The sequence below is a fragment of the Aspergillus niger genome (assembly GCF_000002855.4).
Source record: "Aspergillus niger supercontig An02".
In the NCBI taxonomy this organism is placed as follows: Eukaryota; Fungi; Ascomycota; class Eurotiomycetes; order Eurotiales; family Aspergillaceae; genus Aspergillus; species Aspergillus niger.
Window position 1 is genome coordinate 2,910,044 of NT_166519.1, and position 19,718 is coordinate 2,929,761.

At 52.5% G+C, this 19,718-nt stretch overlaps 11 protein-coding genes across 11 annotated transcripts; 4 read left to right on the forward strand and 7 right to left on the reverse strand.

Moving 5' to 3' along the window:
- Positions 1-246: 246 nt before the first annotated feature.
- Positions 247-1,244, forward strand: An02g11910 (uncharacterized protein; the record flags this gene model as incomplete). The annotated part of the gene is made up of 2 exons (XM_001400282.3): positions 247-325; positions 454-1,244. The coding sequence occupies 2 exons, from the start codon at positions 247-249 to the stop codon at positions 1,242-1,244; spliced, it is 870 nt and encodes a 289-aa protein (XP_001400319.1).
- A 1,169-nt stretch (positions 1,245-2,413) lies between these two features.
- Positions 2,414-4,439, reverse strand: An02g11920 (uncharacterized protein; the record flags this gene model as incomplete). The annotated part of the gene is made up of 4 exons (XM_059746658.1): positions 2,414-3,178; positions 3,232-3,778; positions 3,862-4,005; positions 4,111-4,439. The coding sequence occupies 4 exons, from the start codon at positions 4,437-4,439 to the stop codon at positions 2,414-2,416; spliced, it is 1,785 nt and encodes a 594-aa protein (XP_059606037.1).
- Positions 4,440-5,109: 670 nt separating this feature from the next.
- Positions 5,110-5,471, reverse strand: An02g11930 (hypothetical protein; the record flags this gene model as incomplete). The annotated part of the gene is made up of 2 exons (XM_059746659.1): positions 5,110-5,247; positions 5,331-5,471. 2 exons carry the CDS (start codon positions 5,469-5,471, stop codon positions 5,110-5,112), a joined length of 279 nt encoding a protein of 92 aa, XP_059606038.1.
- Positions 5,472-6,332: 861 nt separating this feature from the next.
- Positions 6,333-8,094, forward strand: An02g11940 (uncharacterized protein; the record flags this gene model as incomplete). The annotated part of the gene is made up of 6 exons (XM_001400285.3): positions 6,333-6,408; positions 6,466-6,527; positions 6,580-6,681; positions 6,741-6,876; positions 6,928-7,020; positions 7,070-8,094. The coding sequence occupies 6 exons, from the start codon at positions 6,333-6,335 to the stop codon at positions 8,092-8,094; spliced, it is 1,494 nt and encodes a 497-aa protein (XP_001400322.1).
- Positions 8,095-8,504: 410 nt separating this feature from the next.
- An02g11950 (uncharacterized protein) lies at positions 8,505-9,585 on the forward strand (the record flags this gene model as incomplete). The annotated part of the gene is made up of 2 exons (XM_001400286.3): positions 8,505-8,716; positions 8,823-9,585. The coding sequence occupies 2 exons, from the start codon at positions 8,505-8,507 to the stop codon at positions 9,583-9,585; spliced, it is 975 nt and encodes a 324-aa protein (XP_001400323.1).
- A 219-nt stretch (positions 9,586-9,804) lies between these two features.
- Positions 9,805-10,742, reverse strand: An02g11960 (uncharacterized protein; the record flags this gene model as incomplete). The annotated part of the gene is made up of 4 exons (XM_001400287.3): positions 9,805-10,356; positions 10,411-10,436; positions 10,503-10,521; positions 10,584-10,742. The coding sequence occupies 4 exons, from the start codon at positions 10,740-10,742 to the stop codon at positions 9,805-9,807; spliced, it is 756 nt and encodes a 251-aa protein (XP_001400324.1).
- Positions 10,743-12,498: 1,756 nt separating this feature from the next.
- Positions 12,499-13,587, reverse strand: An02g11970 (uncharacterized protein; the record flags this gene model as incomplete). The annotated part of the gene is made up of 5 exons (XM_001400288.3): positions 12,499-13,015; positions 13,086-13,177; positions 13,236-13,304; positions 13,379-13,400; positions 13,483-13,587. Coding segments are annotated over 5 exons (805 nt in total), but the record flags the coding sequence as incomplete, so codon positions are not given.
- Positions 13,588-14,155: 568 nt separating this feature from the next.
- Positions 14,156-15,485, reverse strand: An02g11980 (uncharacterized protein; the record flags this gene model as incomplete). The annotated part of the gene is made up of 4 exons (XM_059746660.1): positions 14,156-14,320; positions 14,369-15,172; positions 15,232-15,318; positions 15,375-15,485. The coding sequence occupies 4 exons, from the start codon at positions 15,483-15,485 to the stop codon at positions 14,156-14,158; spliced, it is 1,167 nt and encodes a 388-aa protein (XP_059606039.1).
- Positions 15,486-15,768: 283 nt separating this feature from the next.
- On the reverse strand, positions 15,769-17,053 carry An02g11990 (uncharacterized protein; the record flags this gene model as incomplete). The annotated part of the gene is made up of 3 exons (XM_059746661.1): positions 15,769-16,322; positions 16,393-16,673; positions 16,740-17,053. The coding sequence occupies 3 exons, from the start codon at positions 17,051-17,053 to the stop codon at positions 15,769-15,771; spliced, it is 1,149 nt and encodes a 382-aa protein (XP_059606040.1).
- Positions 17,054-17,236: 183 nt separating this feature from the next.
- An02g12000 (uncharacterized protein) lies at positions 17,237-18,320 on the forward strand (the record flags this gene model as incomplete). The annotated part of the gene is made up of 4 exons (XM_001400291.3): positions 17,237-17,314; positions 17,489-17,552; positions 17,602-17,943; positions 18,277-18,320. The coding sequence occupies 4 exons, from the start codon at positions 17,237-17,239 to the stop codon at positions 18,318-18,320; spliced, it is 528 nt and encodes a 175-aa protein (XP_001400328.3).
- Positions 18,321-18,444: 124 nt separating this feature from the next.
- Positions 18,445-19,567, reverse strand: An02g12010 (uncharacterized protein; the record flags this gene model as incomplete). The annotated part of the gene is made up of 5 exons (XM_001400292.3): positions 18,445-18,583; positions 18,636-18,719; positions 18,774-19,117; positions 19,177-19,296; positions 19,391-19,567. The coding sequence occupies 5 exons, from the start codon at positions 19,565-19,567 to the stop codon at positions 18,445-18,447; spliced, it is 864 nt and encodes a 287-aa protein (XP_001400329.3).
- Between the last annotated feature and the right edge of the window lie 151 nt (positions 19,568-19,718).

Below are 19,718 nucleotides of genomic sequence, written 5' to 3' on the forward strand. Positions count from 1 at the left end.
CGACGCAATTCTCCGGCTTGGAACGTCCTGCAACGCTCAGCTCGCAGATCGCGACAATAATCCGACTCTCTAGGGTTCACTGTGCTTTTTGTGCGGCCCCGTTAGCCTGGTGGTGGGTTCCTGTTCGATCCCATCAAATCTCCGCCCACTCCAAGCTCCAGCGCTCGCGATCCCGACGATAGCCACACCTCTCGGAAAAGGCATTCACTTGTCCTATACAAACACCAAAAGCCTCACGCATCAAACATGGCCTCCACCTTCTCTGTCTGCCGGCTTCCGGCCGCGCTTGCCCGCCGCCAATCCCGTGTTCTCAGCACTTCCAAGCGTGAGTTTCCCGCCAGAATACCACTTGATATCAACTTTCCCACATCACCATATCCCTCCCTTCCACGTCCACTCTCACCCATCAAATACCTCATGTTCAATACAGCTAACATGGCATTCACCCTATAGGCCTGAACTCCACCTCCGCCCCTCAAACCCAGAACCCCGCCTACCCTCTCTATCCCTCCGTCACCCAGCTCCTCCATGAAAAAGGCATCCCGGAGTCCGAAGTGTCCAAGATCCCCGCGTCCGGCCCTAAGGGCCGTCTCCTGAAGGGCGACGTTCTCGCCTACCTGGGCGCCATCCCCGCCGAGTACCCTTCTGAGCAAGCAGCCCGGCTCGCCAAGCTCGCCCACCTCGACCTGAGCAACATCAAGATCGCCGCGCCCGTCAAGCCCGCGGAGCCCGCCCCTGCCGTGGAAGAGAAGCCCGTTGCCCGTCCCCCGCCGACCACCTCCGTCGCCGTCTCCATCTCCCTGGCCGCCGTGCTGTCCGTTCAGAAGAAGATTAAAGAAACCCTGGGTACCACGGTGCCGCTGTCGACGTTCCTGGCCCGCGCTACCGACCTGGCAAACGACGACCTGCCCCGCTCTTCCCGCGAGACTCCTTCCGCTGATGAGCTCTTCGACGAGATCCTGGGTGCTCAACCCATCAAGTTTACCCGGGGGGAGTACATCCCTGAGTTGAATGCTGAGGAGGCCCGGCCGGTGCAGAAGAAGCAGAAGGTGGAGGATGATCTGATTGATTTCTTGGCCGGAAAGGTTTCCAAGAAGGCTGCTGCTACTGCTAAGAGCGTTGTTGAGCCGGCGGCGAACGTGTTCAGCTTGACTGTCCCGGTTGAGGAGGAGAAGAGGGCGAAGGTTTTCTTGGACCGCGTGAAGACCTTGTTGACTGTTGAACCTGGCAGGCTGGTTCTATAGATCTCCATTCCTTTTTTTCTTTTTTCATTCCCATTTCCTTGGTTATTTCCCCTTTCACTTTTTCGTGCTGTAAGTTATGCGCAGAAGACAGGAGACAAAATTTTGTCTCGTACCATCGTATCTCTTGGATTAGTTTCATTGGGCTGATGAACCGTTTCATATAAGTATAACATCAATCAAGAAGATAATGAAATAAACATTCAGTTGGAATTGAAAGTCCAAGTGATGGGCTACTACTGTTATAGACTGGGCCAACCTCTTCTCATTACTGTATATTATTGAAGTTGAAGACGGTAGAATCTACTACAATTATGTACTCAAGAGCTATACTATCGAACTAACCGCCCTAGATTTGCACCATCTTTTTTTTTTGTCTTTACCCTTCTCGTCTTTCATTCTCGTTATCTATGACATTAGGTCTTTTTCGGGTCCCCCCGCGAACAACACGTTCTCCATAGTAATCATTTCAAGCAAACCCTTCTCAAAGCTCTTGATGTGTTGTAAATCGTGTCGTCGTGAACACTGAACGCGGGGAGAGGTGTGTGTGTATGTGGTACATGCAACTCTGGAAGAGAAGTGTATAAGCCCAACGAATCGATCAATCAAGTCCATCCTTCTGACTCTGTAGGAGGATGGAGCAACGCCTTGGTCCTGGTTTTACCTGGTCACCCTGAGGAAAACACCATAAGCGCCACCGCTGAGATTCATTTCCACGGATAGTAGCGAAAACCTGCAGATAGTGAGTGCCTGCTGCAAAGACATGGGCTGGCACCAGTGCGAGGATAAAAATAAGAGTAGGCTGAAAAGGAACACGAGAGAAGAAAAGTAGAAGCAGAAACAGGCAGAGTCAGAGATACATGGAATGAGATCTTGCAGCCAGCAGAAAGAACCTAGTAAAAAGAAAAACGACGCAGAAAAGGAACCCTTTAATCACCCATGATATGCTGTTGTTTACCCCATGAGATGCGAAAAAATGCCCAAGCTAGACCCATTTGAAAGAAATAAAAAAAAGAGACCCTCTCCTCCAGACCGTCCATGGACAGAACCCAGCATCATAAGAAACGCCAAAGCCTTGGAAACGCCATATCTAATGCATATTGGTAATTCCAACGAGAAGTTCAAGGACGCCATGGCACCGAATCAGTTCGAAATGAACAGCAACCTTCCCGTCAGCGTATGGTACCCCATTCTGCTAGCTTGCTACCTTCACGCCCGTGCTCTCTGCCCGGTCGTTTATTGAAGATCTTCCAGAACCGCAGGGTCTCATCTCCAGCCCCGGTGACAACTGTTTGGCCATCAGGACTCATGGCCAAGTACAGTACTCGGAATGTATGGCCGGTTAGAGAGACAATCTGCTCCATACGAGGGTACTTCCAGATGACGATTTGGTTCTGGCTGTAGCCGTGCGTGCTGATGATCTCATCTGAATTCTTCGACCACGCCAAATTACAGACCTGACTGCCTGTGTCGACTTCTTTGATCAAGGAACCCGTCGACGTGTTCCAGAACTTGATGGTTCGATCAGCTGTACCACCACCAGATGCGAGGAGGTGATGCTGGTGTGGAGACCAAGTGATTGCCTTGACGGCCGCAGTATGGTCGGAAAAGCGGTAAAGCGGTGTTTCGTTGAGCTTGTCCCAGACCAGCAGTTTGTTGTCGTTCCCGCCAGAGGCTAATTGACCATCTTCTGTGTTCCAACGGAGACCACATACCTCTTGCTTATGACCAGATAAGCGACGCAGGTATTGATCCGGGGACCGGACGTCTCGATGGAAGATCAGTCGGTCTCGAGAGCCGGACGTGAGGATATGATCGTTCCAAGCCAACGCTCCTACACGATTCGTATGTCCAATCATCGTACGGAGACGCCGACAGCGCTCAGCATCCCATATTTGTACAAGACCCTTGCCTGTGCCTATTGAAAGATGTGTTCCCTAGTCCCATTAGCACTTCTGTCCAACATGATGACCAATATCTGGGCACTCACCCTTTGTATCCAGCTAACACTTGTGACTGTATCATCTCGTAGCTCACAGAGTTTCGTCACGCGGCCTGTCTGGGAGTTCCACATGTACACCGAGTTTCCTAGGCCCACTCCAAGAACGTTGCTGCTGCCCCAATCGACTAAGTTGAGATAGAAATCATCTTGCAGATCGGGCGCATCAAGGACCTTGTAGGGTACCTTGTTCACATAGCGAGGCTGTTTCCGGGGCGTCTCCAGAATACGTTGGCTGTCGAGGCGGATTGGTGATAGACTATAGAGCTCTGAACGGACATTGAGGTTCGGACCGTGCTGACTTCGCGGAGTCTTTGAAGGTGTGGGGTGAGCTGAGCCAGCACGTGGGGAAGCGTAGTTGAAAAGGTTTTTGTGGGGCGTCGATGGTGTTATGCTGGCAGGTGGTAGGTTCGAGACTACATGTGAAGGTGGCGTATGTGAGCGGGTCTTGTCGTTAATGCCATTACCCATACCCAACAACGGGTCCGGTGATAGGGAATCCAAATCGGCCTGTGGAACAGTATTCCCAAACAGTTCACTTCGCAAAACTCGCGAGTACATGCGATTTGCTTCTTCGGCTACACTGGGGTTAGCGACGGTGATCGGCAACGCCAGAATCACGGCAGATGCGACTCACTCTTTTGAAAGTGAAGCTCCGAATGTGGAGCACGCTTTTTCGACTTTGACGGTGTCGAAGGGCAGCCGTCCTCATGAAGCAAGCTGAACGTTGCTTGAAGGTCTTGGCCCTCACGATTGGGAATAAACCTGGAGGTAGGATCCACAGTTTAGTGACATGATGTCAAGGGACATAGGTCCATGGTCATGACCGATGAATCGCTCTCAAAGAGCACCATTGAATGTTTTACTGACCTATCACCGTACACTCTCTGCCTCTTCCTGCTGGGACTGGTACCCGGTGTTCTCTCGCGGGGACGCCCAGCATCCTCAAAATCCTTCAGAGCCTTCGCAAGGGCGTCTGGATCGATTGGCCCAGAGGTAGTTCGAGAATTCTGGCGCCTGCCTTGCGGCTCCGGGTAAAATAAGGTCTTCTTCGACGGCATACTAGGGGGCGTCCTGGAGCCAGGAGGTGATGCGATCGTCAACGCATTTGGACCGGTACGATCCGGCGACTTGACGGCTGGTGCGCCTGCAGCAGCATTGCGGGTGGTCGGCCGATCTGATTTCTTGGGGTCGCCCATGATTGTCGGAGGGGCGAACCTCACGAGGTGCAAATGGCGGTCGAATGCGGGATCAACTGAGGGCAGGGTCAATGCGACAGGTCTCAAACGTCGTCGGGTCGCAAGTGGCGGCAGACTGGGAGGGGAAGAAAAGCTGGGGTAGATCGTATTCAATATATGGGCGAATATAGTGTTGTCTTTCAGGTCAATCGGCAGCTCGGGGTTGTAGACGGTGGTGAATGCAGAGGTTGCTGATGACAACAGCCAAACCCTTGGGTTCCGCTCCGATCAATACACCAAATAAACTAGGAGCAAGCGGGCACAGGAGCGAACAGAGAGTGACGACAGAGTGTCTCTCACCAGACCCGAGGCAGACAAGGAAGAAACGCACAGCTTGTGGAGGTCATTTGATACTGACCTGACCACCGTCTGGTGAGGGAGGAAGGATTGAGACAGTTGATCCAAGGGTTGGCGATGGGCTTCCTCTCTTGCTCGGCCGTTCGAAGGGGAGCCCCAGCAGCGGTCACGCGTCGGTTGCGCTAAACCGCTTTGGGCAACGCAGGAGGTTGGTGTTATTCTATACTTGCCCTCCTGCGAAGAGACAATGATGAGTTTATCGTTTATTACAAAGAAGTTTATAGCCTTGATCACCATTGTCTTGACATATCTGACTTTAATCAGGCGTCCCTCTCTAGAATAGTGGTGGGTGGGTGGTCTCATCCGACTGATCTTCGTCAGGTGTTGTTGTCGCATGGGAGGATTTGTTTATCTGCACCCGCTGGATCGCCTGTACCTCCAGATGCACGTCCGTGTCTGATCGATGGTGACCCTCCCATCACAAGCAGACAGGTCCTTTTTGTGAAATTGACCATTCACTCAGGCTAGATTATCAGACGTGAAACAATCTTTAACCAATCCGATCAAATTGCCCGTGCTACAGGAGGCGTGCCATGGACTAACGCGAAGCGCCGTCGTGGTGATTGGGCCAGCGCGCTCTACTCCGTTGTTATCGATTGTCGCAGCGCCACGAGCACTACCGCGACCGCCTCTCATTCCACGCGCCTGGTGAACGCGACAGCAAAAGCTTGGGCCATACACAGCTGGAAAGGAGACTTTCCAGCCAAAGAAATCCAATTTGAGATCCCTCCCGGTTCCCGTCTGCGTCGATCACAGTACAGCATTAGTTTAGCATAACGGCTTGACTCGTGGCGTGGATTTCCAGGGTATACTGGCGATCAACCGTCCGTACCGGATTTTCATCTAGCTTAGAGGCTCAACGGTCGACTATTTCCAGTTGCTTTTTTTCAATTTTATTTGTTCCATTTCCGATGGCACAGCGTTTCACGTTGACAAACACTAACGCCCAGTCTCAGACTGCTATTTCTCATTGCTATGCTTTGGGTTTCATGCTACAACTGTGTCTTGGAAAACACATGACGAGCACCTATATGGACAGGGCGCGACCGTGTTTGTTTCAGTTTCCAGCCAAGGGAGACAGAAAGACAAGTTTAGACTCTAAGGAGAACAATATGAATTAGATTGGAACTTCTGAAAACCTTAGGAATGCTTACAGACGGACGACTTGTAGATAATGAGGTCATTTATTGGTTCTTATTTGTTTGACTCTGAATCCATGACACCACCATTCAATGTCTGCCCATACATTATTGGAAAGTCTACGCCAACCCAACTAATCTTCTGTTTATCTATCTAGCAGCACTTTTAGTGGTATTGCGAATCAAATAAGCGATATCAGTAGATTCCGTAGTCCACGCCTCCACTGTTATCTACTAGATCGATGAAGCCATGCGGACACGCCAACTGACCGCCTTGCTATGATCTCATGCCCACTTTTCCCCTCCCCGTGATCCCCATGTTTCTTTATCCACATCTCCTGGGGACCTTCGAGACAAGATGACTTCCAAAATTGCCCAAAGTTTGAAGCAGCCGGCTCTGGACTTTCTGTCCTTTGTCAATGCTTCTCCTACCCGTAATTACATCACCTTCTATACTATCTTAAGGTAGTCGAGTACTAACTTTGCTGTAGCGTTCCATGCCGTCCAGTCTGCAAAGGAACTTCTTGCCAAGGCTGGCTTCCAGGAGATCAAGGTATGCGATAGCTGCATTGTATCACGGAATTAACCGCTAATTCCCGGTGTAGGAGAAGGACTCTTGGGCGTCGACCTGCCGGCCTGGTGGAAAGTACTACTTGACCCGTAACCAGTCCACCATAATCGCTTTTGCTGTCGGCAAGAAATGGAAGGTATGGCTTCTGCCGATTGTCAATGATCTAACCCTGTGCTAATTATACCAATTGTTTAGCCTGGTAATCCCATTTCAATGATCGGTGCTCACACCGATTCTCCCGTCCTGAGAGTCAAGCCTGTCAGCAACAAACGCGGGGAAGGATACGTTCAAGTGGGCGTGGAGACCTATGGAGGCGGCATCTGGCACACCTGTCCGTGGTACCTGAACTACTTTTACTATATGCAGCGCTAACATCCTTTAGGGTTCGACCGCGATCTGGGTGTTGCAGGTCGGGCTATGGTCCGCAATGGCGACGGTTCAATTGTGCAGAAGCTGATCAAGATTGACCGACCCAGTAAGTTCGTTCGGCCTTTGTACAACCGGCATTTTCTGACCATGCATAGTTCTCCGCATTCCCACTCTGGCCATCCATCTTGACCGCCAAGAGACCTTTGCCTTCAACAAGGAAACTCAGCTGTTCCCCATCGCTGGTCTTGTCGCTGCTGAGCTGAACCGTACCGGTGCCTCCGAGGAGACTGACAAAGCGGCTAAGGAAGCCAACGAGGATAAGGGTGACTTGTCTCCTCTGAAGGCTATCACCGAGCGTCACCATCCTTATCTGGTTGAGCTCATTGCTGCCGAGGCCGGTGTCAAGCCCCTCGATGTCCTTGACTTCGAGATGATCCTGTTCGATACCCAGAAGTCGAACCTGGGTGGACTGTTGGAGGAGTTCATCTTCTCGCCTCGCCTGGACAACTTGAACAGCTCCTTCTGTGCCACCGTCGGCTTGATCGACTCCGTGGCTGATTCCTCGGCGTTGGACGAGGAACCTGCTATCCGCCTCATTGCACTGTTTGACCACGAAGAAATCGGAAGCCGCACTGCTCAGGGTGCCGACTCGAACATCCTCCCCTCCGTCATTCGTCGCTTGTCCGTTCTCCCGTCGACGGCCGGCGATAGTGACGACATTGCCACTGCGTACGAGCAGACCCTGTCTACGTCTTTCCTTGTGTCTGCCGATATGGCCCATGGAGTCCACCCGAACTACACGGCCAAGTACGAGAACGACCACCGGCCCCAAATCAACAAGGGCCCTGTTATCAAGATCAACGCTAATGCCCGCTACGCGACCAACTCGCCCGGTATTGTTCTTCTTCAGGAAGTTGCTCGCAAGGCTGGTGAAGATGTTGGCGAAAAGGTTCCCCTGCAGCTATTTGTTGTCCGCAATGACTCCAGCTGCGGTAGCACCATTGGCCCGATGCTGTCTGCGGCGCTTGGCGCTCGGACATTGGACTTGGGTAACCCCCAGCTGAGCATGCACAGTATCCGTGAGACGGGAGGTACCTTCGATGTGGCACACTCGATCCGTCTGTTCACTGGATTTTTCAAGCACTACGCCAACCTTTCCAAGACCATCTTTGTTGATTAAATAGATAAGTCTACGGGGTAGGTGAAGATTATATAGGAAGCATGAGGATATCTATGCTGCATCATTCGGGAATAATACGTGAAAATAAGCAAACAACCTTATCTCCATAGTTAGATCGCCATAGTAAGAGATTATCATTGGTGAGACGTAAATAGTCCAACCCCGGATGTTGCCAGATGCAGCGCTCCGGGCCGAGAAAAGTCCGCAGCCACCTGATCCACATCATCGGCCATCATCGTTGCCGGTGACGCTCCACCTCCAACTCCCTCCGTCTCTCCACCTGAAACACCACCCTAACTACTCCATCTTCCCCCCAGCACCTCAACCCCCCGGTCTGCAGTGGCACCCCTAGACCTTTCCCCCCTCGCTCAATAACCCCCCTGACGCCATCCATGCCCCCATGACCCTCTATGACCACTCCGGACGTCTATCGAGATGCGGAATACATCGCTGACGTGTCCGGCATCATCGACCCTTATGGCGGCGCCAGCGCCAACTCCACCAGCCGCACCGAGCGCCTGAGAAAGGTGCAGACGGCCGCGAAAGTCGCGTTCATTGACCGACTTCTCCGCGACCTAGATATCCTTATTTACTGTGAGCTTTCAGCGTTGTATTATATGGAGTGAGCAGAAATCCACCCCCCGCCCCCGCAACTCCGCACGAGCGCGGACCCCATAAAGTATAATCTATCAAGCGATAAGTCACAACTAACAATACATGTTCTTCAGCTGCTCGATAATTCTCTTCGCCCTCCGCGCCATAATCCAACTCATCTTCTTCACACCCAAAGCACCCCCCTTCGACCCTACGAGAAACCAACCCTTCGTCGGCGCTATCCTGGGTAGTAACCTCTTCTGCATGATCTTTCATAGATTCTTCACTAGACCCGAAGCCAGCGAATCGACGCGCGGATACCTGCATGGTGGGATCTTGATTGATTTTATTGGACAGAAAACGCCTATCCCGTTCGCTAGACTTCTTTTCCTGGATTGCCTCATTTTGTTTCTGGATCTGGTCATGTTGGGGTTGATCGTTGAGCGGGTAAAGACAGTAGAGGTTACTGCAAGTACGCCGGTTGAGACCACGCCCGAGGGGGAGGAAGAGCGACAGGATCACGATCTGGAGGAGAGGGGGTTGCGAGGGAGTGGGCCTTCTACGAGATCGTCGACGCGGACATTGGAGGATGATGAAGATGGGGAGACGATTGAGTTGGGTGAGATGGAGAGGACGCAGTTGTTGGCTGATCCGGAGGAGGGAGGGAGGAATGCACAGCACGCCCATCCTATGGATACGTTTGTGTCAGGTCAGGCAGTGATCATGGATATGGGATTGGTTGACCTTGTTCGTGATCAGTGGCGGCACAGCCCTGCGACAGCGCGGCGGACGACACCGTACGTGCCCTCTGATCAGACCGCGGCGTTCTTGAGAGAGCGGTTTGGCATTCGAGTTGGCGCAGATGGGCGCATGGAGCGGATCGGAACGGAGGCGTGATATTGTTGAGGTTGACTGTAATGTAATGATTTAGATGAGTCAACATTTGTACATATACCAATGCTTATATGACGGATACAGGATACCGAATAGTTATCATATCATATATTGCAACCATAACATAAGTTCATCACGCGATACTGATACACATTTACCCATCTCAAACCAACAAACAAAACCATATAAATAGAACTAAATAACAAGGGGTATACCACAACATCACGGCATCGCCTCACCCCCCTCCCCACCAGGCGCCGCCCTCCTATCTAAAATCTCATCCACAATCCCCATATCCAGCGCCTCCTTCGCGCCCATGAAATAATCCCTCTCCATCAACTTCTCAATCTCATCCAACGTCATCTCCTTCTTTCCCGTCAAATGCCTCTTATAAATCTTATTCAACTGGCTCCGCACCCTCAATATCTCCTTCGCATGGATGGCAATATCACTCGCTTGACCAAAATACCCTCCCGACGGCTGATGCATCATGATAGAGCTATGCGGCAAGCAGAACCGCTTGCCCGGGTGTCCACCACAGAGCAGCAACGAACCCATCGAGGCGGCTTGGCCCACGCAGATTGTGCTCACGGGGGAGGCGATGTAAGTCATTGTGTCGTAGATGGCGAGGCCGGCGGTCACGGAGCCTCCGGGGGAGTTGATGTAGAGGTGGATGGGCTTTTGCGGGTTGTCGGCTTCGAGGAAGAGGAGTTGGGCGACGATGCTGGCGGACATGGTCTCGTCGACTTCGCCGTTCAGGCAAATGATTCGTTCCTATAGGTTATGAGTATAGAATGGGGTGGAAGGTGGGTGGGTGGGTGTATGTACCTTGAGGAGACGAGAGAAGATGTCGTCTGTGATGGGAGTGTAGTTGGTTAATTAGTTGCGGTAAGGTACGGGGGTTGCTGCTGTAAACGTACATGTGTGCCATCCTCCTCCCTGATTTCTGTTAGTATACCCTCACCTATGCATATACTATAAGAAAGAATGTGCAGACTTACCACGGTCTCAGTAACAAACGGCGTCGGCGTCCACCCCCGCGGAGACCGGGCACCTGATAGCGTCGGAACAGAGCTGGCGAAGCTGCGCGACAGCGCCGGCTTGACAGTCTGACGGCCAACAACGCGAGCTAATCGCTGAAGAGGACGTGTTGTGTTCATTATGTGCAGCAATATACCCCAATGGTGAAGAGCGATGGTAGAAAGGAGGGGGGGAAGAGAGATTTGATGAAGATGATGCGTTGGAGATCTGGTCCGCCGGCGGAGCTCCAGATCCCGCCGAAGCTTAGCGCGTCCGACATCGTCTCTCCGCCGCCGCCGCCGCCTTTTTTCCCGATTTCTTAACTATATTCCCTTTTCTCACCACCCACATGCCATGGCGTGTCTCAACGGCCGGGTCTCATACGCTTCCTGGCGTTTGAGGATATTCCGGCAGCTTTTCCAGCCGAATGGCTCCCCTGAGGTGGGATATCGTGCTATATCGACCAACAATGGTGCACGGGAACCTCGTTCGGCGGCCTCCGCGGACAAGACATTGAAGTCTACCCCGACAGAAGAAGCAGAAGCTGCTGCTTCTGAAGACAAGAAAGGATTAGGCCGACCTCCACGCCCCTCCGAACTCCTCCCTCAATCCCCCCTCCTCACCAACCCCCGCCCCGGCCACGACAAGCTACACAAGAAGAAACGCCGCCCCGACCCCAACGAATCCGACATCCACCTGAACCCCTGGGCGCAGGCCCTCGCCTCGCCTCTCCGAGCCTGCAAAGTAACCGGCGCGCGAGTCCCGCGCGCATTTATGAGCGAATGGGGGTTTGTACAACGTCCGGACGTTGAAGACAAGCTCTGGTTGTTACCCGTGGGACTTATGAAGGACAAACTATATCCCTCTTCCACAAATCCTCCCCAAGAAGAACACACCAAAAACGACGACATTGACAAGACCGACGCCAACAAGAAAACCCGCCACCTAACCCTCCGCATAGTCGACCGCCTCCCCCTCCTCCGCACCCTAACCTCAACCTACTGGAGCACCAAAACCAACCGTAAGCGCGAACCGCTCGCCAAACTCCTCCCCCACCGCTGGAAACACCCACTCGGCCCCGTAACAAGCTGGGAGGAATCGCAGCTCTCCCTGCGAGAAGACACACCCACTTTCACTCTGAAAATGATGCGCCAAGACGTGGTCCAGAAACTCAAAGCGGCGTCCGACCCACCCAACACGCAGCCCGAAGCGAAGCGCCGAGTGTGGACAGTTCTGCCGGTTAGTAAGTACGGACGAGCTTACTTAGCGCGCCGGACGTGGTCTATGGAGCCGTTCGAGCGGATGGAGTGTTGCGGGGTGTTGGTGATGAATCGGCGGAGGGGGAAGCCCGGGAGAGTTACGGGGTTGTGGCCGCGGATGCCGGAGATCGTGTGTATATCGAAGGAGAAGAAGGTGGCACCGGTGTTTGATTTGACGGTGATGTTGGGAGAGGAGGAGTTGGAGGAATTGAGGGAGTATTGTCCGAGACTTTTTGGGAAGACGGCGGTGGTGTTGAGGCCGGATAATAAGGCGACGGTGGAGGCGATGTTGGCGCTTTGGAGGTTGAGGGGGTTTGTTAGGAGTGATGGGGTGTTGGAACCGCCGAAGGTGAAGGTTAGGTTGAGGAGTAAGTGGAGGAGTAATTATCTTCTATACTTCGTCTCCCTATGTATGTATGTATGTACGTCTATCACAGCTAACTATACCCTCTACCCGCACCACAATCCATCTATGGAATCTACTGATCAACAACCAACAAATCCGCCAACCGATCCAAATAAACAGCGGGCCTAATATCCCCCTCCACAAACTCCTCCTTACTACTAACCCCCGTCAGCACGCCCAACGTACCCCCCAATCTTCCCTCAATCCCAAACCGAATATCAGTATTCGCCCGATCCCCCACCATACAAGCCCTACTCCTATCAAACCGAAACTTGCCTTCAATTGCATCCATCATGGCCTGATTCGGCTTCCCCAATGACGTCGGCTCCTTCCCCAACATCATAATCAGCGGCGCGCTCATACTACCCGCTCCAGGAAACAACGTGCCCGAGTTCGGCAACGTCGAGTCGATATTCGTGGCCAGGAACACCGCGCCCCGGCGGATATAGTGGTACGCAAGTGCCAGCTTGAAGTAGTTGATGTGGAAGTCCAGACCGACGAGGACGACGCCGACCTCCGGGTCGAGGAGCGTGGAGGAGTCGCCCTTCGCGATGTCCTTGTAGTCTTCGGGGGTGATATCGCGGCGGTAGGCCGGGTCGGTGCCGCCGATGAAGGGGACGTTCTCCGAGGCGAGTTCTTGTTCGATGCCGGTTTCGCCGATTACAAAGACTTTGCGCTTGTTGGGCGGGAGGGAGAGGATGCGTGAGATGTAGATTGAGGCGCTGTAGGAGGAGGAGAAGATCTCTTCCTGTTTGTTCGTTAATAATGGGGTTAGATGTGGGATGAGACCGGATACTGGGCGGAGGGGATTGACGTACGGTGTTGCTGGGGATTCCTAGTGCTGTGAGCTTCTTGTTGTAGTCAGCGCGCGATTTGGTGCTGTTGTTGGTTACGAAGACGACTTGTTTGCCTAGATGCTTATTAGCGTTTTTTCCCTCAGATAACATCGGCATGTAAGGGAGGCATACCCTTTCTCCGCAGCATCTCCAGAGTCTCGTTGGTGCCGGGGAAGAGGTGGTCGCCGGACCAGAGGACGCCTGCATTCGCATCACGTCAGTATGTATGTATAGCCAGTCGGGAGAGCGCGGAGGCGCATAGGTATGCGACGGACCATCACAGTCGAAGAGGAAGACCTGATGTCATTGTCAGCCAATCTTTAGATCGTATGCTTCCGAGTATGCTATCCAGTCAGTAGGAAGTCATGGTATGACTCACATCGAACTTGTCGAGGAATTCCTGGATGCCCGCAGCGTCGCCGGTCAAATAGCGGGGTGTATGCGTCGACGCGGGGTATTCCGAGGAGGGAGCGGAAGTCGCCATGTTGGCTGTCTATCGTATGCGGTCTATCGTGAAAGGGATAGTAAAGCTGGAAATTTCCAGTTCCAACGAGCAAATGCAAGGAATGACAGAATTGCTTGCCAGGCAGACGAATGACTGGAGCGGCGTACAGCAATCCGGATCTCGGTGAGAACAGCGAGCGGGCCGCACGTGAGGGGCCGAGGGCGGATATCGCAGCCCTACGAATGAACTACATTGTAGTTGTTATAGCATCTGATGCATGTCTAGAAGTTCAAAAGTCGTAGGGACGCTTTTAGCTCGTTCATTAATATATCATACAGTCGTAAAATTTCAAATCCTCTCCGAGCAAATAATTAATCGAATGGAGCAGCACGTCTGCTGTTTCCACTGGTAGCGGCCGCTACTGTATGTTCAGTTCACTGCCACTGTGGACGACGTCGCATATTCCGCGGTTTTTTTTCTGCATCCTCTGATATCATCAGGATGCACGGCTTGCCGCCGGCTCTTCCACATCCTACCGGAGGTGTCGCAGCGGGAAGCACTGTTTATGAAGTAGAGTAGCCAGGAATCTCGGATTCTCTAACTTGATCTAAGCTCCTCCCAGGATGCCAGAGATCTTAAGGGCCACATCCAAGATAGACAGATGCTCGTCTGCACCATCAACCAGACGTCGATCCATATCCGAGAACACCATAACGATTTTGTTCTTCTGGATATCAGGGATCGCGTCGTTGAACACCACCCGTCGATACAACTACCCAAAGTTAGCATCAATACACTCCCACTTTATCCGATTACATACCTGTAAAAGAAGCTGCGTTGCACTCCACCCATCAGCAATGATATCCGTAACCACCTTCGCAACAGCCTCATACGAGGACCCGATCTTCTTCGGCTGCATCGCCTGCACCAACGCATCCAATACACTTTCCGGAACAACACCAGCAATCTCCTCAATTGTCCGAACAGTAATCACCTCCGACTCCTGGTCTGTCATCTCCTCGTCCTCGTCCTCGTCCTTCTTCCCAGCCCGGCCAGCCCCGACAAGCTTAGCCGCACTCTGCATATACGTAATCGCCCGTCGCATATCACCCTCACTGCAAGCAATCAACTTATCCACAACTCCATCCTCCAACCTTAGATTCTCCACCTTGGCAATATGTTCCAATCTCTCTCCAGCGGCCGTGTTATCCAAAGCCTTGAATCGAAACTTGCTGCATCGACTCGCCAGCGGCTCAATGATTCGCGTGACGTAGTTGCAAACTAAGCAGAAACGGGTAATCCGACTATACTGCTCCATCGTGCGACGCAACGCAGACTGCGCATCCTGCGTCATGCTGTCCGCCTCATCGAGAATAATAATCTTAAATGGCGGGCACGGGTATTGTGCCAAGTATTCCTCACCCAACCCCGTAGAGTGTGTGAGTTGAGCACGGGCAAAGTTCTTAATCTTTTCACGCACGATACCGATACCTCGTTCGTCGGAGGCGTTCAGTTCCAGAATGCGCGAGCGGTAGAGGGAAGGTCCGAAGAGGGATTTGGCGAGGGCGAGAATGGTGGATGTTTTTCCGGTACCTGGGGGTCCGTAGAAGAGCATGTGGGGGAGCTGGGTACTCGTTAGCAGGTTGTCGTTTCTTCTGGTTGACGATAGAATTCATTTCGTACGTTGGAAGCTTGGAGTGTTCGTTGAAGGACTTTGGTTGTGTGATCTTGGGCGGCGACATCATCGAGGGTCTTGGGACGGCTATGTGGCTGTCAGTTTGAGTGCTATACTGTCTGGTCTAGTAGTTGGCATACTATTTCTCAACCCATGGTTGTTGCTTTGCTTGTTCTTCCTTGTTATCTGTGGGCTTCGGCTTCGAAGGGTTCGCTGCTGCCGCAGCAGCGCGGGCCTTGTTGTTGAAGAAATTGGCAGCCATGGCTTAGAGAGCGAGTACCAGACTTCAGCACTGCGATTAAATGATCAATGGTGTAGCGGAAGCTGCTGTCGGAGCTCTGGCACACGGGCGGAAAGCGTGTCGGGACGCGTCTCCACGTGATACGCGATGGCGCCAAGCCATTTATTGTTCGCTTGAGGCCGAGGCAGTGATCTACTATCTACGGAGTCATCTAAATTTACAAAGGCAATTGAACTCGCTGTAAGAAGCTAATGAGCAGGTACGCTTCTGCGCTTGGCAGTTCTCGTCACACATTACTTTCTGTCTATAGTTCGTCCTTCTGCTGTGGTACATCCGTAGCCTCGAACATCCTCTTCTTAGGGTTCCGGGGCAACTCCGCCTGCCTTTGCCTTTCCTCTTCTGAGATGTCGTCAATGTTGGTCTCCTCTTGCTCCTCGCTTTCTTCCACCATTTTGCCGATCTCATCAATTAAGCGGTCCTCCTCTGCCTCATCCGTAACTGGAACTTGATCCCAGACCGCTTCGCCCTCAGCACTTTGGATGTTCGGCTCCACCTTCTGCTCAACCATTGGGGTCTCTTGCGGCACATATTCGAGCATCGTACTAGGTTCAGAAGACTGAACAGCCTTACTGGTAATCCCGACGGCGCCCAAAATAGCAAACGTGAACCTCGCGAACAGCCTGAGAGGCAGCCAGACGAGCCACCACAGGGGACCATATAATATCCGCCGGAAGACAAGCCAAATAATGGTGCCAACCAATATGTAGAAAGCCGTCTCAAGGTACCAAGTATCCGACTTTTGCGAGCGTAGCAAAGACCCGATGAGATTGCGTGACGACGAAATCAAAGAATCGAGATCTGTATAGGATTCTGACAGCGAGGACAGCGCAGCAGTCGATTGATCTAAACCACCAATGTTAGCCATTACCCTGACCTGCACCCAAGGTAAACCAGCACAAACCTAACGTCTCCTGCGCAAACTGACTCCGCGACAGCTCCGCCTGCATCAACTGATGCGTCCGTCTCAGCGCAGCCGTAACATCATTCGAAGCATTCATGACAATATCATCCTGCGTCAGCTTCTCACTCGACTGCTTCTTCCTCTCCGCACTTTGTGACCTCGTAAACAGTAGCTCTCGCTCTTTCCGTCGGGCAACTTCAGCGTTCCGCTTCGCTTGTAATTGTGCGTTCCGGAAGTCTCCTCTCGTTCTGCCAAAGCCGTAACATACCCATAAGTAAACAATCCAGGAAGAGCAATCAGTCGATTCCACCTACCTCTTCAAATCATCCGCCAACCGTCCAGCCAAGGCAATAACCCGTTCCCTCTCCGACTCCTTCTCATTATCCACACCCTTGCGCCGCGTATCCGCTGCAGCCTCCAGGGCCTCAACCTCGACCTTCAGCAACTCCAATTGCTCCTCCGCCTCTTTCAGTCGAGTATGGATCTCCGTCCCTAGTTCCAATCGCGGCTGATCGCCCTGTCCAACTGCAGTCGTAAAGCCCTTTAACCGAGAGACCAGCGGCTGGATGTGGGACAGAGCTGTTGAGAGCTCTTTCAAGCGGGCTTGTAGATCGGCGATGCTGGCCATTTTGCGTGTGCGATGATGTAGAAGTAGTAGTAGTAGTAGTAGATATCGCAGGAAAATACAATATTTATACAGAAACCGCCTCACTACAGCATCCACAGTTGACCAAAAACCCCCAAACAAATTAAGAGACCGAGATAGAAAAAGCAGGTGAGAAATCAAGAGGGGGAAAAGCGGAGATGGCCAATGTGTCCGCAACTTACTTTACAGCGTCATCGCTTTCCGAGCCCCGTTCCTGAGGCCGCCGCCGATCTACCACCTACCGTACCACACTGCATGTTTGCATATGAGACAAACACCCAGCGACCGACCGCGCTGCGCATCCGGAGAGCGGACGGATTTGAAGATAGTTGAAGTTATCCATACAGGGTGATTATTTTCTCCGCTCAATTCTCCAGAAATTATACGCCACACCACGCAATTACCTCAGTTACATAGCCAAGGTCAATTTCCTTGACTCAACACCACATATTACCTCTCTACACCTCCCAACATCCGCAAGGTACGTCTCCGAAAACGCATCTAAAGCCATCAACTAACAATAAAAAAAGACCGTCCAACCCTACAAACAACTACAACAAAAACCACCGCCAAAATGACCATCCCTCTTTCAACAATCTCCACCTTCCGCACCACTTTCAACCCTTTCCTCCGCTCCGCCCGCCCCTGCAGACTCATCCTCTCTCTCCTCCGCAATCCCACGACCACGCCCGCCTCCAGCCCCGGCCACATCGACATCAAGGTCACTCAGCTGCCGCGGTCGTCGACGCAAGAGCCCGAGCTGACGATAGGGTTCAAGAATGGCAAGGAGTTGAAGATCGAGGTTGGAAAGCGCCAGATGAAGATTGGGGATGTCGTTGAGGAGATTGCTCGTGTTGGGAGGGCTATTGAGCGTGAGGAGGCGCTGAAGTCTTAGATCTTTTTTCTTTACTGTTTTTGAGGGGGTTTGTTTGCATGAGCTGTGTGGTATGGTTTGCATCGGCATGAATGGGGTGAGGATTTTCCATCGTGGTGCGAAGGCTTTACTTGTCTGTCCTGTCTCTCCTGTCTTCTGGGAGTGGATGAAGGGCTGCGCAGTATGACTGGGGCTTTCAGGACCGAAAGGGTGACTATGTCGGTCTGGTCGTACTTTGTACTATCATGTTCTGTATGTGTATGTGTATATATTAGCCATTGAGTGATACTCCGTTTCTTATAGTGCTGGTTTCATATGCTGTGATAGGCAGTACTTTTTGGTAAGATTGCAATGCTTAAGAGCGCTTACATGTGAACTGAATCCGATAAATATACGTCTGATTACAACTACGACAAACAAAAGGTAAGATTGCACTTCTGTAAAGTTCCCTCTCGGGTATGTGGTATTGTGGTATTTAATTTTTGTTGTAAAGATACATTTAGACAGCGGCACCGGAGATGAAGAACCACTTGTCAACGCTGCCGTCAATGGGGGCGGGAGGAAGGTTCTCGCCCTTGGGGATGGCAGCAACCTGAGCGGCGTCAGCACGCTCGGCACCCTCAACCTGGGTGGTAGCACTAGACGCAATTAGTATATTCTCTACCCAAGTCAGGAAACAAGGATACTTACACGCTGATCTCGCCACGAGGAGACTTGCCGGAGATGAGCTTCTCCCAGGCGTCGGCGCACTCGCGGATGACATCGAGAGCGTACCTAGGGGTTGGACGTTAGCCCGGATACATAATATAAGGTACCGTCAACACATACTTCTTGTTCTTGCACTCGCCGGAGAAAGCGAACTGGTTCTCGGGCTTTCCGTCGGGGATCTTGTAGATACGGAACCACTCGTTGGTGGCGCGGAGGAGGCCAGGGAGGTGGCGCTCAACATCCTCAACGTCGTTAAGCTTGGGAGCCAGGGGGTCGTTGACGTCGATGACAATGACCTTCCAGTCGGTCTCCTCCTCGTCGAGAAGAGCCATCACACCAAGGACCTTAACCTGCTTGACCTGACCGGGGTAGCCGACGAGCTCACCGATCTCGCAAACGTCGAGCGGGTCGTTGTCACCCTTGGCCTTGGTCTCGGGGTGGACAGTGTTGGGGTCTTCCCAGGTCTATGTAGAGGGTCAGTGCGGGGTGGTACAAATTTTGACGTGGCACTCTTTTTACATACCTGGGGGAAGGCACCGTAGTTCCAGAGGTAACCCTTGTGGGGGAAGCAGTTGCGGACGTAGCGGAGCTTGCCCTTCTTCACATCCTGCTTGATGGGGTTGAGGAACTCCTCCTTGGAGATCTGGGTCGCAAAATCAGTATACCGACGTCAAGCTACAGCGTAGCCCCCACTTGCAAAGGGGGGTTTCGTTGTGTGTGTATTGTGGCGTCCGTACCTCCTGCTTGGCGTTGGTCCAGCGGGGGATCTCAACGACCATGTTGAGGATGGTCTGCTGCTCGTTGGCATAGAGGGGAATGTCGTGGAAGGGAGAGACGGGCTGGCCATCCTTCTCAATGTAAACACGGTGCTCCAGGGTGTTGGCCTGGCCGATCTTGCGGACGGTGTAGGACATGGTGGGCGATTGCGGCGGGGCAGCGGAGGTGGTAAAGTGTTTGGATAGAAGGGCAGCACGAGATGAAGCGGACGAAACCGAACGATCAACTCGAGAGGAGGAAGAGGGAGACAAAGCTGTAGCGGAAAGAGAAGGAGAGGAAGAAAGAAGA